The sequence below is a fragment of the Anarhichas minor genome, unplaced genomic scaffold, assembly GCF_050575085.1.
Source record: "Anarhichas minor isolate MPS153535 unplaced genomic scaffold, ASM5057508v1 ptg000055l, whole genome shotgun sequence".
NCBI classification, from domain to species: Eukaryota; Metazoa; Chordata; class Actinopteri; order Perciformes; family Anarhichadidae; genus Anarhichas; species Anarhichas minor.
In genome coordinates, this window is record NW_027466501.1 from 1,838,490 (window position 1) to 1,859,076 (window position 20,587).

A 20,587-nucleotide genomic window follows, 5' to 3' on the forward strand; every position below is an offset into this window, starting at 1 on the left:
ACAAAAGGAAAGTCGATAATGAGGGCCGCTGCTTCCAAAAAAGGTGGAGATCGCAACATTTTTTTCACCGAAAACCGAAACAACTGTGTCTGCCTAATTTGTCATGAGACTGTTTCCTTGTTTAAGGAATATAATGTAAAGAGACACTACGAGACCAAACATGCTAATGCTACAACAAGCTATCAGAGAGCGACCGTGCTAGAAAAGTGAAGCAACTCCAAGATAACTTGGCCACACAGCAGCGGTCCTTTTCACATGAAAACATCATCAAAGTAAGCTACCAAGTGGCCATGGGAATTGCTAAACATGACAAACCTTTTACGAAAGGTGAGTTTATCAAAGACTGTGTTATGAAAATAGCAGAAAACATAATTTCCCCGAGAAGAAGACCGAGTTTGCTAATGTTTGCCTGGCTCGTAACACTGAAGAGCTATCATCAGATACTAAGAGACAACTTGATTTGTTTTGTTAGCCTGTTTCATGTGTGTTGAACTTAAATGTTAGACAACTTTTCATTACCCTCACTAAGTCATATTTAAGATGGTCTTGAGGTGAGAATATTGATGGTTTCTATGTAATTAGCTTTTAGATGGCTTGTTCTTTGTGTTATCTGACTTTCAAGATGTGAAAGAAAGGCAGAATAGTTGTTGAGATGTGTTCATACATGAATGCTTACATTTAGTTACATTGCTATTTGCTGTCATTGAAAATAAAATGATTAAATAACAATGTATGTATAGGCTACTTGTATTGTTTAAAATAATGTCAGCAGGGACTGTTGACCCTTGGGCATTTTCACATTATCAAATCTGGCCCTCTTTGAAAAAAGTTTGGACACCCCTGTGGTAAAATAACAATGTCAGGAAGTAAAGTGACATTTTTTTTTATCAACCTGACAAAATTACGTTCTTGTGGGAAGAAAAGAAAAGGCAACAATGTAGCTTCTTTACATTCTAATAGAATGTAAATAAGTTACATTGTATCAGAATGTAACTTCTTTACATTCTAATAGAATGTAAAGAAGCTACAGTGTATAGAATGATTCTATTGAAGTTATTCCTTTTTTAAATGTTTTAGACGAGTCACTAATCACTTTAAAAGAGTGATTATAGCTGATTTAACTTACAGACATGAGATTGATCTTCTCATGTCACTCTCTTTATACAATGATATAAATTCATCCCCGTTTTATCTACAAGGCTACTTGTATTGTTTAAAATAATGTCAGCAGGGACTGTTGACCCTTGGGCATTTTCACATTATCAAATCTGGCCCTCTTTGAAAAAAGTTTGGACACCCCTGGCTTAAACCGTCATTGCAGCCACTTTTGACCTGCAATGTGGTAAAAATAATCTTCACATTGTAAGAGCAGCAGAAAATCAAGCGACTAAATCATGTTAAAACTTTGTTGGACTCATGAATGGCCCACATCCCAACAATTAGAACAAGATGCTGTAAATGTTAGTGTTGGCATTTTGTTTTTATTGCTATGAATAAGCTGTAGCATCTGGTTAGGATTTTTGTGATCTCTCAATGCTGATATCGGTGGATTAGCGACGTTTGCAGCACAGTTTCTAATGCAAGTCAGAACCTTTCACTGGGTCAGCATCATTGGTATTTACACTCTGTTGCCTGAAAAGGGCACACTTTCCCTTCATATCAATTCATGGGAAGCAAGGGGGAACACTTGATTTTCCTTTTTATTAGATGAGTATCTGAGTCACTCATCTGAGTGGTCAGTGAAAGTGAGTCATGCTGGTTTATGTGTGTGTGTGAGTGGTGTTTTTTTCCATGTTATCTGATTTTAATCTATATGAGCGAATGTGCGGAACAGCTTTCCGGTCAGATAAAATGACTGAATTTAACAGGACGCACTGATGTCATCACAGACAGACCACCAGACGGACAGATTACCCATGACCCCCTCCTCAAGACGGACACACAAAGATGAGTGGGGTCACAGACAGCATGTGCACCTATGGTGTAGTTTAATCTGCTGGTACAGTAGACAGTGTGGTTATCTATTGAATGTGCTTCTGTCTTTTCAGCTGCTGCGTCATAGAACACTGTACCACAACACGAACACTAGGATCAAGACTGCAACACTAACACAGACTATTTTATTAAGATATGTTAGATGTTAATAAATTGTATTACAGGTCAATCATTTTCTTATATTTTCCTCTGATCTATGCACACTATACATAAGATCTGCTAAAAGTCAACAATCGAATAATTAATACAACTGCTTATAAAATCAATTATCTGCTTTCCAGAGGTATGCAGCCCTGGACTGGACAGAGATGCAGTCAATAAGCAGAACACAATGTCGACAACAGAGTTATTAGACAGACAGTTTAAGAGATTGCTTGGCTTGTATGGTACGCTTATGAAGACACTGCTCTGCTGCACTTGGACTCTTTCCTCAAAAGAAGATGTATTTCCAAGTTATCATGGTCATTTCTATATTTTGATAAGTCTGCAAATTGCACAGAAATGTCAGAAGGAATATTTTTTTGCAGCATAAAGAATTAAAGCTCAATGTCAGATGCACATGATGAGCCGTGCGGTGCGTTGCACTTAATGCATCATACATGCATCATCAGGGTTATGTCAGTGGGCCATGCATCCTATCAGCTAAGAGGATACACAGCAGCTAAGAGCAGATACCGTCATGATATGTTCAGCGTTAGACCTGCTGTCACACGCTGCTCTCATGGATTAAGGAGCAGTTAAGTGCAGAGTCAAGGACAAACCTGATGTCACCTTGCAGGGTGAGAGGTTTGACTGAAGTTTGTTTTTTCTTTGATGGCTAATACCAAAACAAATCAATCACCAAAGCAACCAGATACAGGATAAATCACTGTGGTCTGGGGATAGAAATGGGGATACATTCATATGTTAGAGGATACTTAACTTGTCAGTGTCAAGGATGGTTGAGGTGATGAACCAGAGAAATGCAGACAGGGAGCAGGTTTGTAAAGGATCCCAGGTAAGACCATTAGAGCTGCCCTACAGCTGAATGAGGATCAGAGAGGTTAAACGTTTCACGGAAAGATTCACCTGCTTTGATGCCGGAGGAGTTTGACATCAATGAACGGCTTAACAAAGCCACACATGGCACAACAAAGCCACACACGGCACAGCGGACACGGTTAGCTTTGGTTTCGTTTGAAGGTTGAACTCGTGATATTTTCTCAGGTAGACAGGGGGTGATAAGTGGCCGGGAAGCTGAGCAAAGATCACGCTGAGAGTTTATATTTGCAGAAGTGACTTGTTGTTTGGGGATTTCTACCTCTGACGCAGGCAGCGACAACAACCTGGAGGTCAAGTTGGGTGTTGTGGCCGTCGGACATGAGAAATTACATTTTTTCAAATCACAGAGTGTTCTCACACTGAAGCATTTCTGACCCTGATGATGCTGCTCGCTCTGTGGACCTCCACTGACTCCTCGATAGAATTTGAAATCATTTGTTAGTTCTGAGTACAGTGCACTCAGCTTAGTCTCGTTAACATTCCAGGCTAGTAGATGTTAGTAATTGATCCTCGTGCTGTGTGCTTAATGCAAGGAGCATGTTCAGTAGGTCGTGGATGTGATTTTATTTCATAAACAAGAGTTTGACTCATCCTGAACCCTTGTGGTGCACAGCCATGTGCAATGCCCAACGAGGGGTACTGCAGAGGGGTACTTCTGTAGCTGCCAGGGGAACATGGAAAGGTTGTGGAGTAGCTCAACTAAATTGAAAAAATTGTGTGATTGGGAGAGTATGAAATCTAGTTAGCAAGCGAGCAGAAAAGTCGAGATAATTTGCTAAAGGTATAATGGATATATGGTTGAGCTTGTATACAAGTAGTTTATAACCTGCTGAAATAGTTAGCTAAAAGTGATAGATGAACTAAACTTAAATACATTGCTTAAAGTAAGTTATAAAGAGTTGAAATAGGAAGCTAAAAGTGACGGATGAAAACTAAATGGTTGAATTGGTTGGATGGATCAAGTAGAACTTCAAGGACATTGTATGCATCACCCTGTTTGGTTATGATTTATGTGGTACTTGTGTCCAGGGGTGAAAACTTTTTATTTATTCTTTTTAAATAGGGAAGTTTATTACAGTTTATTCAAAGCAAGTGTCTCAGGACGACAACAGTCAGAGTCTCAGAAGTAAAGTTTGTAGAACAGATGACGTCAGGGTCAGCGGTCAATGCTCTGTAGTCATATCACCGGGGCTTCTTGAAATGTTTATGTACCTATTGAATGCTCACCAGCTATGCTAACTACCACTAATGACAGGAAGTGTAAAATGCGAGCAGTTGTTGGTACACAGAGCAACCCGGTCGTACAGTTGGCTCCATGGGTGCTTTGGACCTGTGACAAAAGGCAGTTCACCGCCAATCTGCCTCACCCCAGGGTGCTCCTCACCCTCTGTATTTATAGGTTGGGTTAGAGGAAAGGTTTGGCAGCTCAAGGTGACACGAAATGTTGAATTCTGCTCTAACGCCACTGTGCAGTTTTGCATGACTGTGATATTGAAGTGTCATCTCAATGAAACCCCAATCAAACTTGCGTGACAGGTAAAAGTGCAAATGTCATTAAACATTGTGCTTTAGTATCTGGTTGTGAAATTGTTATTGTGTTGAACCTGCATGTCACGTGATCCATGGACTTGGCCTCCTCCTGCACTTTGCTACTAGAATACAACACACACACAGATACAAACACAATAGCTGGAGGCCACTTAGAACCAGTGAACTCTTGGTGCACTGAGGAAACCGTCTGGGTCACCAACAGTGGCAAATTCAGATCATTCCTTTCACTCAGCACACAGCGAGTCCATTCTACACACAAATTAGCACCCACATTTAGTGTACACTCACTTTGACTCACATGCCAGACAATCCGATGATCCTTTTCGGTTGAGGTGGTACTTTTCCAGCATCTTTCCCAGAGATGACATCACCACAAACACATGCATGCGTACTTTGAGTAGTGAAGAGGATAAGTGAAACCTTGTGCAAAGTGTGGGACGGAGGAGGTTAAAGCTGGGCCACAAGGTCAAAGTTCATCAATATTTTTTATATAAAAAAACATAGTGGAATGTCAACACCAATTATACCTTTAGCTATGCAAACATTCTCAGAGGCAGAAATTATCTCATTGCTTGGGTAACATGTATTCACGATCGGACTGAAATATGCACGAGCAGCAGGAGGTTGCTCTGGCGCCAGATGCCTCACTCTGAGTCCATGTAGTATAATAGCTGTTTCTGGAGCAATATTGATAAGCCCATAAAGATGTTGTTGCTGGCTTGGTTCCTTCTGAGTGCAGCAACTAAATGATGCCAAAATGAAGCCAAAATGATCTAATGCTGGGCGTAAAATTATCCGGATATTCGGCATCCATGAGGCCCACAGAGCAAGCGCACTAGCATTTCCTTTAACTCCTTTAACCCCGCCTCCCAGCCGCAGTTCATTATGCCTATAATTAATTCAGGATTAGGCTATTAAGCTTTTATGATTTGATAGACTCTTTTCCAATGCAAGTCTATGGGAAAGGGTCTTTTTTGGGTCCAATGGCATCCTGTGATACACCCGGAAGTTGTTATTCCACGGTCTGGCCACTACCGGCCGGATGCTCCATCTGGGGTGCTGTATGGAGCTGTTCCTGTTCTGTACAGAGCTGAAAGGAGATCCCCCTTGTTTTTTTTGTTTTTCTTCTCTCTGTCATGTTGAGACTACGTGAGCCTCCACACATCACTCTCTTGATTATTCATCTAGAGGGGGCAAGGGTAAGAGAAGGGGAAGTGTACGTGATTTTTCCCACACTGATCAAACCCCATTTTCTCTATGCTCTATCCTTTCCCCATCGTCTGAATCTGTCCCGTCTTTTCTGCTCATCCCTTCTTTTATTTCCATCTTTTCTTCTCTCCTTCTCTTCTCTCCTCCTTCCTGTTCTTGCCTTGCCATCAAATGTCTCCCATCTTCCTCTTTGTTTTTTCTGTCCTTGTGTTTTCCTTTCTCTCCTTTCTTCATTCATCTCCTTTCCTTCCTTATCTTAGCCCCTGTCTCACCTCCTCCTCTCCTCTCCGTCCTAACGTTGGCGTATCTGCAGCCTGGCACAATCCTATTAGTCGGCCATCTCAAATCCATTAATTTGGCAAGGAATAAGGAAGAGTCGGGACACCGATATAACAGGAAGTAAGCCGCTGTTGTCTAACATCGGGAGCCCTTTGAGGCGCTGTATCCACCTTGGCAACTTCTCTTCTTTGGAGATTTAGCTCTTTTTCAATCCAGCGATTAATCTAGTGTCTGTTTGGGCCCAAAGGGAATGGTGTTGATGTGTCGACTGCCAAGGCGGTTGGCACCGAAACGCTTGTCCTCTACAGTCCTCTTAACAAACAGGTTTGATGCTTGGATAGCAACACACATGTCACGTACACTGTGAAGATATATGTTGCAATGTGACTGCATTCTTCTTCCCTACAGTTGGATGATGAATGGCAACATCAGCAGCAGTCTCCGCAACTTTATGCCTTGAGGCAAAAGAGTGTGCTGCAAAAGTTGCACTTCACAAACCAGCACCGATGATGGGGCAGTTATTCAGTTCAAGGTTTAAAGTTAAATCATTTCCGTTGGACAGAATTTTCACATTCCATCGCCCCCAGTCCTCTATTCTTAAATTGGCTATTTTTAAGTCGAAATTATTCGTGGTGGACGCGTCACCGGCTCCCTGCAGTGTAACGCACATTCCATGTAACCGCAACATCGCATCCAGCAAGGGACCTTTGTCACCTCTCATCCCTCTGTACTTCCTGTTGTTGATCTCCACTGTACACCATCCGAAATTGGCTCACGGCTTATGCTCATGTCTATACAATATATTGAAGTTAAAGTGTCAGAGAACCAACCTTTGTTTCCCAGTGCCGAAGTTTTTAGTTGTATTTATAATTAGGGAGGTAAGAAAAGCATAACTCTCCAGCTTGTAACAGCTCAGAGACAGACCTGTATGCAACTACACCGCCTCTGGATTAATCTAGCATTTGTCTGAACACACCATAAATTGGAGAGCTTTGAGCAATCAAATGATGACCTGCAACATAGAAATGTGCATCATCCACATAGGAGAGGCGATTGATGCTTTGAATTAGGTAACAATGAGAGAATAAATAGAATATGAGTGGTTTGTGGACCGAGTACAGACCCTTGATCTAACGGTACAGAGAGATGAACTGTTATCGAGCTAGCGTGTTGTTTTTTTGCTTCTAAATGTTGTCGTAACTTCCTGTTATGTAGCTGCTAGCCTTACATTGAAAGACGCACCCATACAACACACCCACAAAAGGTGGAATGTTGCAACAATTTTGGATGAAATATTCGGAATTGCCTTAAGTGACACAAAAGAGACATTAAGATTTATTATGACATATCTGCTGTCATTTAACAAACTTAAAAATGATAAGTAAATAGTTTAAGTTAAATAAATCACTATTAAAGCATTGAAAAAAGAGATGCTGCGAAATCCATAATCCACCAATGCAATGTGACACAAAACCAAACGTCAGGATGAGTCATGTTTCAGTGACAATGATGGAACTGTGCAGAGGATCACGTAAAAGGGCTTTTATGACAGTGCCAGTGTAATCAGGAATAACACATGGTCTATTTAATCTGCTCTGCTCCATTCAAGGCCAGCTGAGTGACTTATCCTCTCCATTCAGCGCAAAATCTCCCCATCAATGGCCTCTGCACAAAGAGAGAGGGATGAGTTTTCACTCCAGCACGCGAATAATGGAGTTTTGCATTCTTTACAAAACCGAAATAACAAACAAGAGGTCAACTGGAGCACATTATGTATGTTGTTAACTCATATTCATTTCACAGCTCAGAGGACCCTGGTAGGGGGGGGTTGAGGTTTTGGGATTTTCCCTGTAGTATTTATTTTTGTTTCATTGTGTTCTATTGACAATCAGACAGAAACATACCGTCATACATTTCATTTTCATTTATTTTTAGCTATAATTTCACTTTGGCCCCTTATATAAATAAAAGAAAACTCAATAAGTGCCTTGTCAATCTACAGAAACATTCAGGTTTATAAAGACCGTGGTGTTACTGGTTCAAACCAGTTTGGCCCGTTTGAAAGCAAAGACCAGCAGGGTCTCTGGAGGGATACTACAAGTCTTTCATATAGTTTTGTAAATGTTCTCAGGGGTTTGAACAAGTAAACTTCCACCCACGACCATGAGAGGAATGTGTGACGCTATATTGTCTCTGCAGGGAAACGGCATTGCTTGACAAAGACTTTGTGAGCATGTGATTTCTGATGTCCAACAGTCATAAAGACATAAATGTGTATTTACTGGCAGTGATGCAACGCAAGTACAAAGGTCTGTGGACCAGTGGTTCTCACCCTTTATTAGTCAGATGGATCCCCAGAGCCCTTTCAGGTGAAATTAACACAACCTGTCATGTTCCAAGCATGTTCATTTGAATTTCATAAACTGGATATTAACTGTGTAAAAGTGGATATTGTTACAATGTTTTTTCTTACAATTGATTATGTCAATGTTAAGGACACTTTGTTTACATTCTCATTACACTCAGATGGAAGTTTCAACCATTTATCCCATTACTTTAAGCTATTTCAGACATTCAGCCATTACGTTTCGCAAAATAAATTCAGCCATCTTGCTTGCTGTTCGTTTTTAGCTATCTAATTCGTCAACCTTTTATCCATAACATTTAGATATTTCAATAATTTAGTTATGAATATTAGCAATGTATTTCAACCTCACTTTTAGTTATTTCAACCTCACTTTTAGTTATTTCAACCGACTAGCTGGTTGCTATATCAACCATGTATCCATAGCCTAGGTTTAGCCAACTATTTAGCTATTACTTTTTCTCTGCTCGCTTGCTAAAAGTTTCCTCACACTCTTACACTTGGTGTTCAGCTGTTATAGCTGACAATATCTGTTTTTGTTTTTTTTGCATTTATATGTTTTCAAATCAGTTGAGCTACTCCCAAATCGTCCAACTGCAGAAGTGCCACCTGGGGAACAAATCCACAACGACGTAGTCTCCTGTGAATGTGAGTATTTTTGTGTCTGCATGGATCAAAGACTATATATTTGAGTGTATGTGAGTAAATGGCTGTACACGCATGCACGTATATGCCCTGTATGTGAAGAGTACAGGTAGATTACTTTGAGCTCAAATGGGCCAGGGACACATGGCCACCTAATAAGAAGGAGCTAAGCAGGTATAGGGGACGACGAGCTGCTGAGTCATGATAAGGAGCGACAAAGAGAGTGTGAGACACGACTCTCGGTCACCTGGTGATGGTGAATCAGTCTGTGAAACAGTGTCTGTAGATGTTTTCAAGTGCCCACGATGAAGAAAGGTGCTGGGTTTTTGGTACACTCGACTCCACTGACCACCTGGACCAATCTCCATGACTCTTTGTGTACATTCAACCTGAGTGACTGGGTACGTACACAATCCTTCGTCAGCGCAGCATTAGGCAGCTATTCATGGAGCTGCTTGGCTTTGAGCTGCTTGTTAACACCAAGCCCACGTACCATTCATACGCCTGACACAGCAACTCCTCTCTCCCACAGAGATTACACACACACACCAGCATAACCACCAGTACCAACGCCAGACCACAGTCTACTTCAGGCTGAGCACATTTGCAGCTGGGCCACCAGTAATTCAATTCATGACATGCTTTTTAGTGAGTTCATAGATTAAAAAGCAGTTAAAAGTCGAATAAAACCCAGGAATGACGGGGCGTAACGCAAACATCCTGCATTTTCACAATGCAATGCACTTGCATAGGTAAAGTGGTCCAATATGAAAGACGATATGCAAAGAATGCAAAGTAGGTTTGAGTTTCGGTGATGCTGTGAATGCAGACGAAAATGCAAACCTGTCAGGAGTCACATACACAAGCTGTGTACCTATGTGTGTGTGGGGGGGGAGGGTGCGGAGCAGTAAGTGGTGTACCCGACAGCAGTCACATAGCCAGTCTGGCCGCAGGATGACCAGTCTGAGCCATGACACCCAGTCTACTCATGATCCAGACTTGAGGAAATACCTCATTCAGCTGGCAAATGCCAATGAGTGTGTATGTTTGTGTGAATGAGTGAGAGAGAGGAGAAGGCATGCCACTGTATACAGCATCTAGAGTGGCAAATGTTCAGCTCATTTGAGCGGCAAGTTTTGTCAAAGATCAGTTAGCATCAAGATTAGCCCAATTCTGTTTTGTGTACATTTCCAAATGTTTTAGTACATAGTGTGCTTTTTAAAAAATGTTTCAAATGCATCATTTTGGTAGTTAGTCTACAACTAGTCACACTCATTGTGCTATGCCGGAAACACAACAAGCTGCATTGAAGTGCGACTTGCAGCGCTAATTTCATAATTTCTGCAGCCGGGAGGCGTACTCGTGTGTTTCAGGCGGGATGAAATGATTTATAACGTTGGCCTCGCTTCGCCACTCCCGGTCTTCTCCGCAGCAATAGCAGCAGTTGAGCAAAATGCTCACCGCTGCAAAGTAGGAAACAGTAAAAGTAGCAGCTCATTTGCATCTGTAAAGTGGTGAAAACGTCACAGACATCCAGACACTGGCGCTGACACAGACTGATGTCTGCTCGGATCATGTAAAACGTGACATAGCAGACCTCAAAACCAAAAGTGTCAACTTCCCACTGGGGTACAAACATAAGAATAGCATGGCTTATTTAAAAAAAACACTTGGAAATTACTAGTCAGCTACTGTACATGTAATTAGAGCTTACTGTGTGTTGCTGCTTTGTAATTTGCAAATGAATATGGGTTTGCAAAGTGAAGTTTTCTGCATCATTTCAGAAACACAATGTAGATGAATTTTATATTCTTTAATTATTTTTACTTTGTGAAGTTATCAGTGTAAGCTATTATGTTGAGCACATTAAGATCTCTCTAGAAAGCAGTGTTCCTGTGTCTGTTTGGTGCTTTTATTGTAGAGGAGTTGGTGAATGAAATGTGTGAGAAGGAATAAAGTTGCTGCCATCTTGGCGCCGAATACGGAGCTCCGTGTTTATTATTTTATTATTATCCTAAAGTATAGGCGCAACATAAACCCTCGGCTATATCAGTCAATATTTTCACCAAGTATTCTGCCTGCAAAACTTTTTTTTTTTTTTTAATCTTCCACAGAACTTGAATTTATCACCACTATACTTGCGATAATCTCATGTTTTGCTCAATCTTTTCAGAGAGAGAGCAAGAGAGGGGGGGGCAATTCCAGTTACATCCTGAATGCACACGGTCACTCAGGATTTGCCTGATAATGGGCGTGCTTCTCATAGCGTGCGACTCGTGAATGGGTGAGACAGTGAAGGCCGGAGTGCCAGGACACGCTGTGTACACTGCAGACTAACTCCGTAAAAGGAAGCGCGATAAGGGTGGACGTAATATGAATGTTGGACTTGGCACAATGGAAATAAGGAAACAGCCAACACTGTATATGATCCAGGAGTTCATTTATTGGTCCAGCAGATGCAAAATCAACTGTACAACATACTGTCCTCTCATGCATATTCCTTCAGATTAAAGCAAGGGGCCTCTCGCTCCAAGCATCCAAAACATGAAAATAAATAAAGAATATAATAAAACAGTTTTTACAAAAAACAAATTTTCAAGTATCTCGAGCAGAAATGTTAACAAAAGTGTTACCGAGAGAGGCGAGCAGCAGCTTCGTTCTCAACAGATCGGCCTTCCATTAGTACAAAAATACTACGCTCGCATTTTCATTAAAAGACTCCCGAGGAAGTCATCTCCTGTGCAGTTATGTTGTATGTACAATCACATTTACAAAGATATTATTAACAGCACGCGTTGTTATAACAAAAATATAGGTGCTTACATTTGTGCGTAGCATGGCAGCAAGGAGGACATCAAGGGAAATTAACTTGAAGATTAAGAACTCGGCATGCACCGTAGCGTCGAAACTACACACTGAAAAATAAATATTCAAACTGTGAAAAGTGAAATATCGACGTGATATGTGGAGTTATTAGGTGAAACGTGGTGGCCCTTCTCAAGCTGTCGATTCCAAGAGAGATGGCAAGAGAAGCGGCGTCAGGCTTGCAAAACAAGCGCTACAGGCACTCTACGGCAAAAAACACCTTCATCACCGTGACGTGAAAAAAACAAACATACAAATTCATCCCCGTTGTGCAAAATAATCGCTTATTTTAGAGTTTCAAATGAAGGATTCAATAATTAAATAACAACGCTCTTCATTTAAAAAAAGAACAGTGCTTCCGAAGAAGTGCCAAAGAGTTTACAATGTAAACTAAAATCAATATCCTTTTTTAAAAAACATTTTTAAATCAACTGTGCATTCATAAGTTGAAAAAAAAAAAAAAAAAAAAGGAGGGGCGGAAAGATTTAACCTCACCGTGAGGGTTGGTCTTTGGTCTCTCTAGTAGAAACCGGTTTTCTGAGCTGTACTAGTGAAGACTGTCAGTTTAAACGAGTCACAGTTCTCCTCGTTCAGTCTGAATACAATATACACGTGATGCTAAAGGTTTCCCAGAAAACAAAGAAAATGTATGACAATGGCAAGAAAGGGAGAAAGAGTCTGGCTTCGTAGTGACATGTCTTTGAACAGAAACATCTGATAGGACAGTCATTCAATAATCATGATCCTTTTTGAGTAATAAAAAGTACGGTTACTTGTGTCCATGATTGACAAAATGACAAATTTACGGAAAATAATTTGAAAAATAACTTCCATTTAACTCTTCCTTGTCGTTTCATGCTCAGTGAGCCTTCGTCAGCGGTCCACTTTCCGGCCTTTAGAGCCACGTGAAAACATCGGTGCAGTTTTATTGGCAGGGCTGCAGGACGTCACGGAGGCCAGACGAGTTTCTCCTCAGGTTCTGTAAGCACAAAAAAAACAAAAAACAACGTTACGGCTTTAGACGTATTGCGGCAACTATGGACTACGCAACACTCCAGAGATTCAACAACAACAACAACACAGAAGACTGAATGATACTCTCTCCTGTACCGTAATCCCTAAACCGCAAGTTACATCACCTGTGTTTTCTTTGGCTCTGGCTCCTCAGATGTTTTGAGAGGGCGTGAAAACTGCTACTGAGTTCATGAGCATGTGAACAGGTTGCTGTGGCTGACTGCGTGTGTGTGTGAGTGTGTACAGAGTTGATCCTTGGGTGATTAGGAGGGAAGCTGTCAAGATCCTCACACACCCAACAGCGTTATCCATGCGGATCCACAGACATGCAGTTTCATGTGGGCTAGTGAATGCACGCTGCATGTTCATCTAACTGCCGACATGACAACTTATATTTGGTCGACTATAGCAGAGACTCATGTTTGATAAAGCTGATGTCATTATCACAAGAAATAAAAAAGGGAATTTTAGTAGATATTTAGTAGCAGTCACCAGCTGCTCTAAAATTCTCCATCAAAAACAAAAAAAACATTTCAGTTTGTTTCTGAGTGGAAAGTGATTTTATAACCGACCCTTTTCATTTAGCTTGTGAATATTGTCAGCACATTAATTAGCAAACCATTTTTTTGTTAACACATATGATTAGAACAAAACAAGCGCATATTGGAAGCTAGCTTTAGCATGCTACATTTGTGTCTTTGCTAAATAAGCCTGATGTCTATTTCTTTAAGCTATAATATAATAGTTTGGCCCTCTAAAAAACATCCTTATTATCGATCACAAAAAAACTAAAAATGTGCTTTTGTTTGCGTTTGATATAACCAACAATAATTTTAATTTAGCTTCTGAATATTGTTTGTTTGTTAGCACCATCGTGGTTTTACTGTTAACATATTTGACTAGCACGTCTAGCAGCAGCTAGCTTTAGCCTGTTACATTTGAGTCTTTGCTAAATGAGCCTGCTGGCTGGTTAGTTAATAGTTTGATTCAAAAACTCCTCTCGTTTAGTATAAACTAAAGAGTTAATGAGCCACAGTAATCTGGTTTAGTCGGGTTGGCAGATATTCATCTGAAGTTATTAGCGTCAGATGAGAACTACAGTATGAAGCAACTGCAAAGCCTCTACGGTGCGTTTACCTTTGAAAGACTAAGAGTGAAACCACTGTCAGATATTAGAGGACGGTTCGTCTTTAAGCGGGACAACAATGGGCCAAAAATAAACCAAAAAAGCAGAGACAAGAACAGGAAAGTCAGCATGAGTCAGCGTAGTACAACAAGCCGATTAGGGTGACGACAACAACGACGACGGCTGCAGGAATCACAGGAATGTAAACTGGGAAGTGAGGGTTCCCCGTGAACAGATCTGAGTGGAAACAGCACAGCTACTCCTCAAAACAACGTTCCAGTGACTCAAAGTCTGGAACGCTACAGATTTACTGGCAAAAACAAAAGTCAGTTTACTGAATTATGATGCATTCATCATAAGAAATATTCACAAATATGATTAACATAGAGGTAATACGAGCTGTGTAAATGTTAATTATTTTTTCAATTTTGTGACTGTGTGAATATTTCTTTACGTAATTTAACATTTAGTGTGAAAAAAAAAAAAATACTTTTTTTTTTTGCTGTTCATTAGATAAATGTCAGCAGTGAACACTGTAAAAGAAGATAAAGCGACAGGAAGAGAGTGGTGGGGGGGGGGGGATGAGATAAGAAAACAAACAGCCAGGAAGCCAGACACACTAGAAGTGAGCAAATACTTACAGGCAAACTTTGCCCAGCCAGCGCTGTAAGGTGCAGAGGAGAAGGCAGCAGAGGAAAACAGGAAACAAGTGAGTGAACATGCACGCAGAGAGGAAACATGAAGGAAATGGTTTTTTTAGCGTCTCGTGATGTCTTAAATGCTGTTCAGAAAGGTTTTCCATCCTGATAAAAAGAGAATTCTGGGTAGAAACGTGAACCTCTTGGCCTTATTGGGCATCAGCTTCTGGTGACTTGAGTCTGAATAATTTGGTTCCGGCTTTAAGAAACCCATATCAGTTAAACCCTAGTAACTCTAAATATGTAATGCTATGAAATCAAATAAGAAAGCTACCTGTCTGGCCAGGGCGAGAGGGAGGTGTGAGGGGCTGCAGAGCGCTAGCGAGGCAACAGATGGCGGCAGCTCCTGGATCGGAGCCTCATCTAGGTCGTCGATGCGAGGCTTCTTGAAGTTTGACTCGGGGCTGGTCAGAGGAGTCACGCTGTTCCGCCTGATCAAGGTGCCAGGACCCCTCCTCACCTCCTGCAGGGTCAGAAATATTAAGACGCTTAGTGATATTTAGAAGTATTGTAGAGTCGTTATCATCTTTATAAAAGAGAGCAAATGAATGTGCAGTTGCGGGTGGTTTCATTTAAATAGCTATCGATCTCCAAGAACACAATGGAGGCCCCAGCTGCACAATAGTTACACATGACATTGACTTCAGTTCTGTGTGGACGAGAAGAACATTTCCAGTAATCAGTTCATCGAGCGTTACCTCCGGCCTGTCTCTGTGGGTGTTCACCGCCTCCACATTCAGAGAGATGGACTCCACCTTGCATCCGTAGGCGACCGGGGTGAGCTTCAGCACTGTGTGGAGGGGACACTTCAGGTAGGGCATCTCCTCTGGAACAAAGGAAGAAGAGGGGAAACCAGAGACTTGAACACAGGTGCATCAGATTAGAGCATCATAAATGTCACACGGTGTCACAATTCCGTGTCACAATGTGACAAGGAACCAGAGGGCTTGCGGAGACTTGTAGGACCCACCTGCACTCTTATCCAGGAAGTAGGCCAGCAGGCAGCGCATGACGGCCTGGTGGCAGATCACCAGGACATTCTCTTGGCTCTCCAGGTCCATGATGACCGGCTCCAGCCGCTGGACCAGGTCCTGGTAGGACTGCAATCAGGATCAGGAAGGCGGAGTTGTTAATTATTGTCCCTTTGTTCGATCTTAGTTATATCAAATACCCCGGAAGTAGAGTTGAATTCTTATATCTAAAACGATAATCTGGATTTGTTTTAAATAAATGCCAGTGGTGGTAGACAGTGTGTGTACCTCTCCAGCAGGGTAGCGATAGTAGTATTTATCTTCATCTCTCAAAGCAAACTCTTCCGGGAATTTCTCCTTCATCTCGTCGTACGTCATCTCTTCACACATCCCCTAAAAAGAACAAAGAAGAAATATGGTATTCAGTTTTGGCAACAACTTGCGTAGTTGTGTGATGCGTGCGCAATAGTGCGATACTCACAGCGTCTATCTCGTTGAGAGCCTTCCACTGTTCATATGGGACTCCCAGGTGCTCTGCGGTCTGGATGCTGCGACACAGCTGGCTGGTCCAAACCTTCAGATCCGTCGGCTGCTGCTCCTCCACAAACCGAGCCAGGGCAGATGAAAACTACAGCGGGGAGGGAACAGTATTCAGCACCTGAAGTTCGGTTCGTTGATAATCTATTTCACGGTTCTGCCTGCGGCTGCTCGTACCTGCTTTCCCCGCGGCGAGAGGCCTGCGTCGCCACCCAGCCGCCCCTCCAGGTTGTCGGTGCTCTCTCCGTGCCGACACAGGTAGATGGTGCGGGGCTGGACGTGGATGTTCATCAGGTAGTAGACGATCTTGCTCTGGATGTGATTCTGGATTTGGTTGACGAGGAAACGCCGACCCACGTCTATCACCTGGATGAAGGAGAGATCCCTGGAGGACGGACAGGATGTGGTGAGCGATTTTGTATTGGGTATCGCAGACGTCCCGACAAAAACACATGCTGATCATTTTACCTGTCATGCTGATCGGGGTCCAGAGGTTGGTAGCTGGTTTTGTAGCATTCAATTCTCTTCTGGAAATCCAACATGGCGTCCGTCTGGTTGCAGTCCCGGTAGTCGGGGCACGACACCTTCACTTCCTGCACAGGGAAGAAGATTGTCAGATGGCAAAAAACACGCCTGATCCCAGAGAGATTTATAATCACTTCATGTCATTTCAAACAGCGCCGGGGTCCATTGTGATGTCTGAGCACGACTCACCATGATGTTCGACTCGATGACGCTGGGATCATCACACACGGACTCGATGAAAAAGATCTGGGCACAAAAAGGAAACTTGGTTGAAAGTCGGCGCATTGGCGTTGATGTCATGCCTTGACTCCTCAGGTCGCCATAGCAACACTTACCTTGAAGTTGTTATCACTGCCGAACTGGAGGATCATGTCTCGCCTCTCCCTTGTCGTGTTTGTGGCATCGAAGACCTGAAAAGGGACACGAAACAGCGTGATGGGTTTTCATCTGGACAAACTTTTTTGTAAAAAGCGCAAGATGCATGATGGGAAACTCACCGCTACTTGGCCTCCCTCGTCTTTCAAATAGGACTTGACGTCCCTCATGGCTGCTAAGGCACATTGCCTAAAGAGAGGGAGAGACAGCGATTTTCATTTTGCGTTATCAATAAAGAATAAACAGTAGATTACTCTTATTATGCACGTGTTTGTTTTATGTGTTGAACTCACTGCCTGATTTTAACGGCACCCTCGTTATCGGGCTTGAAGAAGTCATAAGAGCTGTAGTTCTTGACCGCCTCCCTGCGGTACTCCCCCACGTTAAAGACTACAACACCACACACACAGAAGAAGAAGCAACAACAAGCATGAACACGATGTCCTGGAGGCAGAAACGTGACTCGATGCTTCCGGGCAAAACACTTGGAGGAACAGAGGGACGTCCTGTAAGCTACTGAACAGGCTGTGGGTGCGTGTGTTGCGTTACCTTTGGTGGGCATGCCGATCCAGTTGAGGTAGCGGGTGAGTTTCTTGGACATGTACGTCTTGCCTCGAGCCGGAAGACCCACCATCACGATGACGGTGGGGGGGTTGGCGAAGTGCGGGGCGCCAGCCGCTGCAGAGCAGGATGGGCAAGGGGAGGGAATGCGTTACGACAACTTACAGTCAACAAGTCAGAGAAGGAGCAGAGGAAGGCAAGTACAGAATCAACATCTTGAATTTACATAATGTACAGGGCCCGTACACCCGGCTGCCGGGGAGCTGGCGCTAATAGCAGCTGCTCGCCAAGAGCCGCAAACCCGCCCGAACCCATTTAGTCAAAACAACCTCTGTACCTGTAATCTCTATTCATCTCCATGCTGACACCTTCTCAGCAGGCACGTGGCCGTCTGCTGTCGCCTTTCACTTCCACCTCACTGCACATATGACCCAATTTTGCACGTATGAACGGGCTTACACAACCCAGAAGTTGTTTTTACTTGACCGAATCTCCCCACCCCCTGAGGCCCGTGGGAGATTGTATATCATATGATATGTGGCAGCAGGTTGCTTCATGTTGCCTTGGATTCACAAAGCGGGTGGCTGGGCGGAGGAATGCAGGGCGTCGATACCATGTGGAAAATATGTGCCGTGTGTCATTGAAATTGCGAGTAAGCTAGTGTAGATTGTCACATTTCCTCAGCTTCAAAGGGTCAGTGATCACTCGTCGCCCTGAGAGCTAATTGATGATCGCTAATCCTGTTTGCATAACAAAACAGCCACGCTGCTTAAACTGAAAAACGGATCACTCTAAGTCTATCCTCGGACATCTGGTTAATCACCCACCCTCCCCCCCCTCCTTGCACTCTTCTCACCTACTGTACAGCATCCCTTCTCTGTGCATCAAATAGCCATCATAGCTCTTTTCAACTCTCCTCATTATCGAACTGAGATATCTGAATCAGATCTGAGGCACATGTGAGGCAGGAGCAGCAGAGAGTTAGTCAGGATAAAGAAGTCTCTTCTGGCTTACATTTTATTCTCATTAAACTTAAATCCTACCGCTGTACAAACTGCAGGACGGTACAAGCTGTAAAGTGATTTTTCTGAGCACACATCCCTCAACAATAATCTCTCTTCTTTGTGGTCTCTTTGGTATAAACCCGGAAGCAAGACGGCGGCAGGGTCGCGCCATGCACACACGCGCGCTGCCAGCCGACCAATTAGAAAACGGTACCGCTTTAAAAGCATCGTCAGACGGAGAGGTTGCGAGGCACCGTGGTAACCATGGTGACCGGAGCTTCGTCATGCTACTGCTGGAGGGGAGGCTGTGACGTGCCGCACGTGCTGATCAAGACCAATCAATGAAACGTTAAAAGGCCGGCGTAGGGACAGGTGCACTGATGACTGATACATCACAGCAGAACTATGGCCCCTCGGCGGAAATATTACAAGGAAATTAGAGTGAAAATGTCGAATAAATTGGAATGTACTTCTATAGAAAATTGGTCGCTATACGTTTGTACCAGTAGAAGTAGCCTAGTAATGCTACACGCTGCTATAACAGCAGTGCTGACCACCATAGACACACACTTCGTCATTTAAGCTAACCTAGCTATTTAAGTTAACCATAAGAGATCAAAAAAAAAAAAGGAGCTGTCAACTGCAATGTATGATTATAAACACTTTAAATCCATATAAAAGTGTTTATTATTCAGTTTTGTGGGTATAGACAATACCATACACATTAATAATACTGGGAATAGAATTATCTAGCAATACTTTATCAGAGAAAACAAGAAAACCGAAAGAATATCAGACATTGTATGAGATTTTACCTCTCCGGGGTGCCGGCTTGTCATCCTTTGTGGGCACCCAGATCTTTTGGATCCTGTTCTGGGTCAGCTCTCTGGGCATCCCTTAAGGACTGAGGAGCCGAACAGCACACAAGAACCGAGTCGCTTAGATCCCGGGGGTAAAAAAAAAAGGGGATAGAAAAGGAGGACGGTGGTTGTTTAATTAAGCAGGAGCCTTGTCCGTTCAGGTTCAATGTCCCGAGCTATTCTCAATGTCTACAGAGCGCGTTGAGCCGGTCTAATCTGCCGGTCTGCGGCACACATCCGCTATTTAACCCCGCCCGGCTGGCCAAGCAACGTGACTGCGGTGACGAAAGCCAACACACGTGCGCGCGCACACGTCCATGCATGCACTCATACACAGGCAGCCGCAGCGCCTCTCTGTGGCGGTTTAACTCTCATAGGATGATAACATGTCATGCGATCTAACATAGCGGGCACGTTATCTGTATTAAGTGTGATTCATTTTTTTCTACTTTTTTTGTATTACTAGTAGTAGCCGAAGTAACCTATATTTAGCCTATGTTATTATTTAATTGTTAATTGTATTCCTGTTATTGAAATGTATTGATTTGCAAACTTTTTTGTCTATTTTTTATCTTTTAAATAAGGTTGGAGTGTAGCAGTATGATGATTTAATTGTATTGTAAATTGGAAATGTCTCGATAAAGTTATTAACAGTTTATTAGAAGTGGCGGTTGTCTGTAACGTCACTGTTTATGTACACTTTGTCCACGTCTTCCTGCTGCTTCATCATAAGCCCCGCTCTTCAGTCTGAGAGGAAACGTGCCGAGCGTCACATCACCTCACGCTGCTTCCTACCTCACACTGGGTTGTCCCACTGAGTCATAATGGGCATGATAATCATATTATATATATATATATATATATATATATATATATATATATATAGCGAGTTGGTATAAATATCCAATACCCCACATTTACCAAACATGTTTAAATTCAAGTGTACCGAAGACTTCTGAAGGGAAA

The 20,587-nt window shown here is 42.7% G+C and overlaps 1 protein-coding gene across 2 annotated transcripts; it reads right to left on the reverse strand.

Moving 5' to 3' along the window:
• Positions 1 to 11,508: 11,508 nt before the first annotated feature.
• pfkfb3 (6-phosphofructo-2-kinase/fructose-2,6-biphosphatase 3) lies at positions 11,509 to 19,863 on the reverse strand. Of its 2 annotated transcripts, XM_076076167.1 has the most exons (15): positions 19,577 to 19,863; positions 17,746 to 17,874; positions 17,490 to 17,586; positions 17,319 to 17,385; positions 17,157 to 17,231; positions 17,011 to 17,067; positions 16,765 to 16,889; positions 16,474 to 16,681; positions 16,241 to 16,387; positions 16,048 to 16,152; positions 15,759 to 15,888; positions 15,487 to 15,614; positions 15,063 to 15,251; positions 14,732 to 14,754; positions 11,509 to 12,929 (listed from the first exon to the last, which is right to left on the reverse strand). In XM_076076167.1, the coding sequence occupies exons 1-15, from the start codon at positions 19,653 to 19,655 to the stop codon at positions 12,923 to 12,925; spliced, it is 1,566 nt and encodes a 521-aa protein (XP_075932282.1). In that variant the 5' UTR covers positions 19,656 to 19,863; the 3' UTR covers positions 11,509 to 12,922. The 2 variants fall into 2 exon arrangements, with proteins under 2 accessions (XP_075932282.1, XP_075932280.1); XM_076076165.1 differs by lacking the exon at positions 14,732 to 14,754 and having other exon boundaries at positions 19,577 to 19,861.
• Between the last annotated feature and the right edge of the window lie 724 nt (positions 19,864 to 20,587).

What these genes read in the sequence shown, in the direction of transcription:
- pfkfb3 (XM_076076165.1), bottom strand. Translation starts at nt 19,655, where the DNA reads ATGCCCAGAGAGCTGACCCAGAACAGGATCCAAAAGATCTGGGTGCCC. An exon ending in GATCGGCATGCCCACCAAAG is followed by an intron (nt 17,587 to 17,745) that starts GTAACGCAACAC and finishes GTGGTGTTGTAG; the next exon opens with TCTTTAACGTGGGGGAGTAC. An exon ending in ACGAGGGAGGCCAAGTAGCG is followed by an intron (nt 17,232 to 17,318) that starts GTGAGTTTCCCA and finishes GTCCCTTTTCAG; the next exon opens with GTCTTCGATGCCACAAACAC.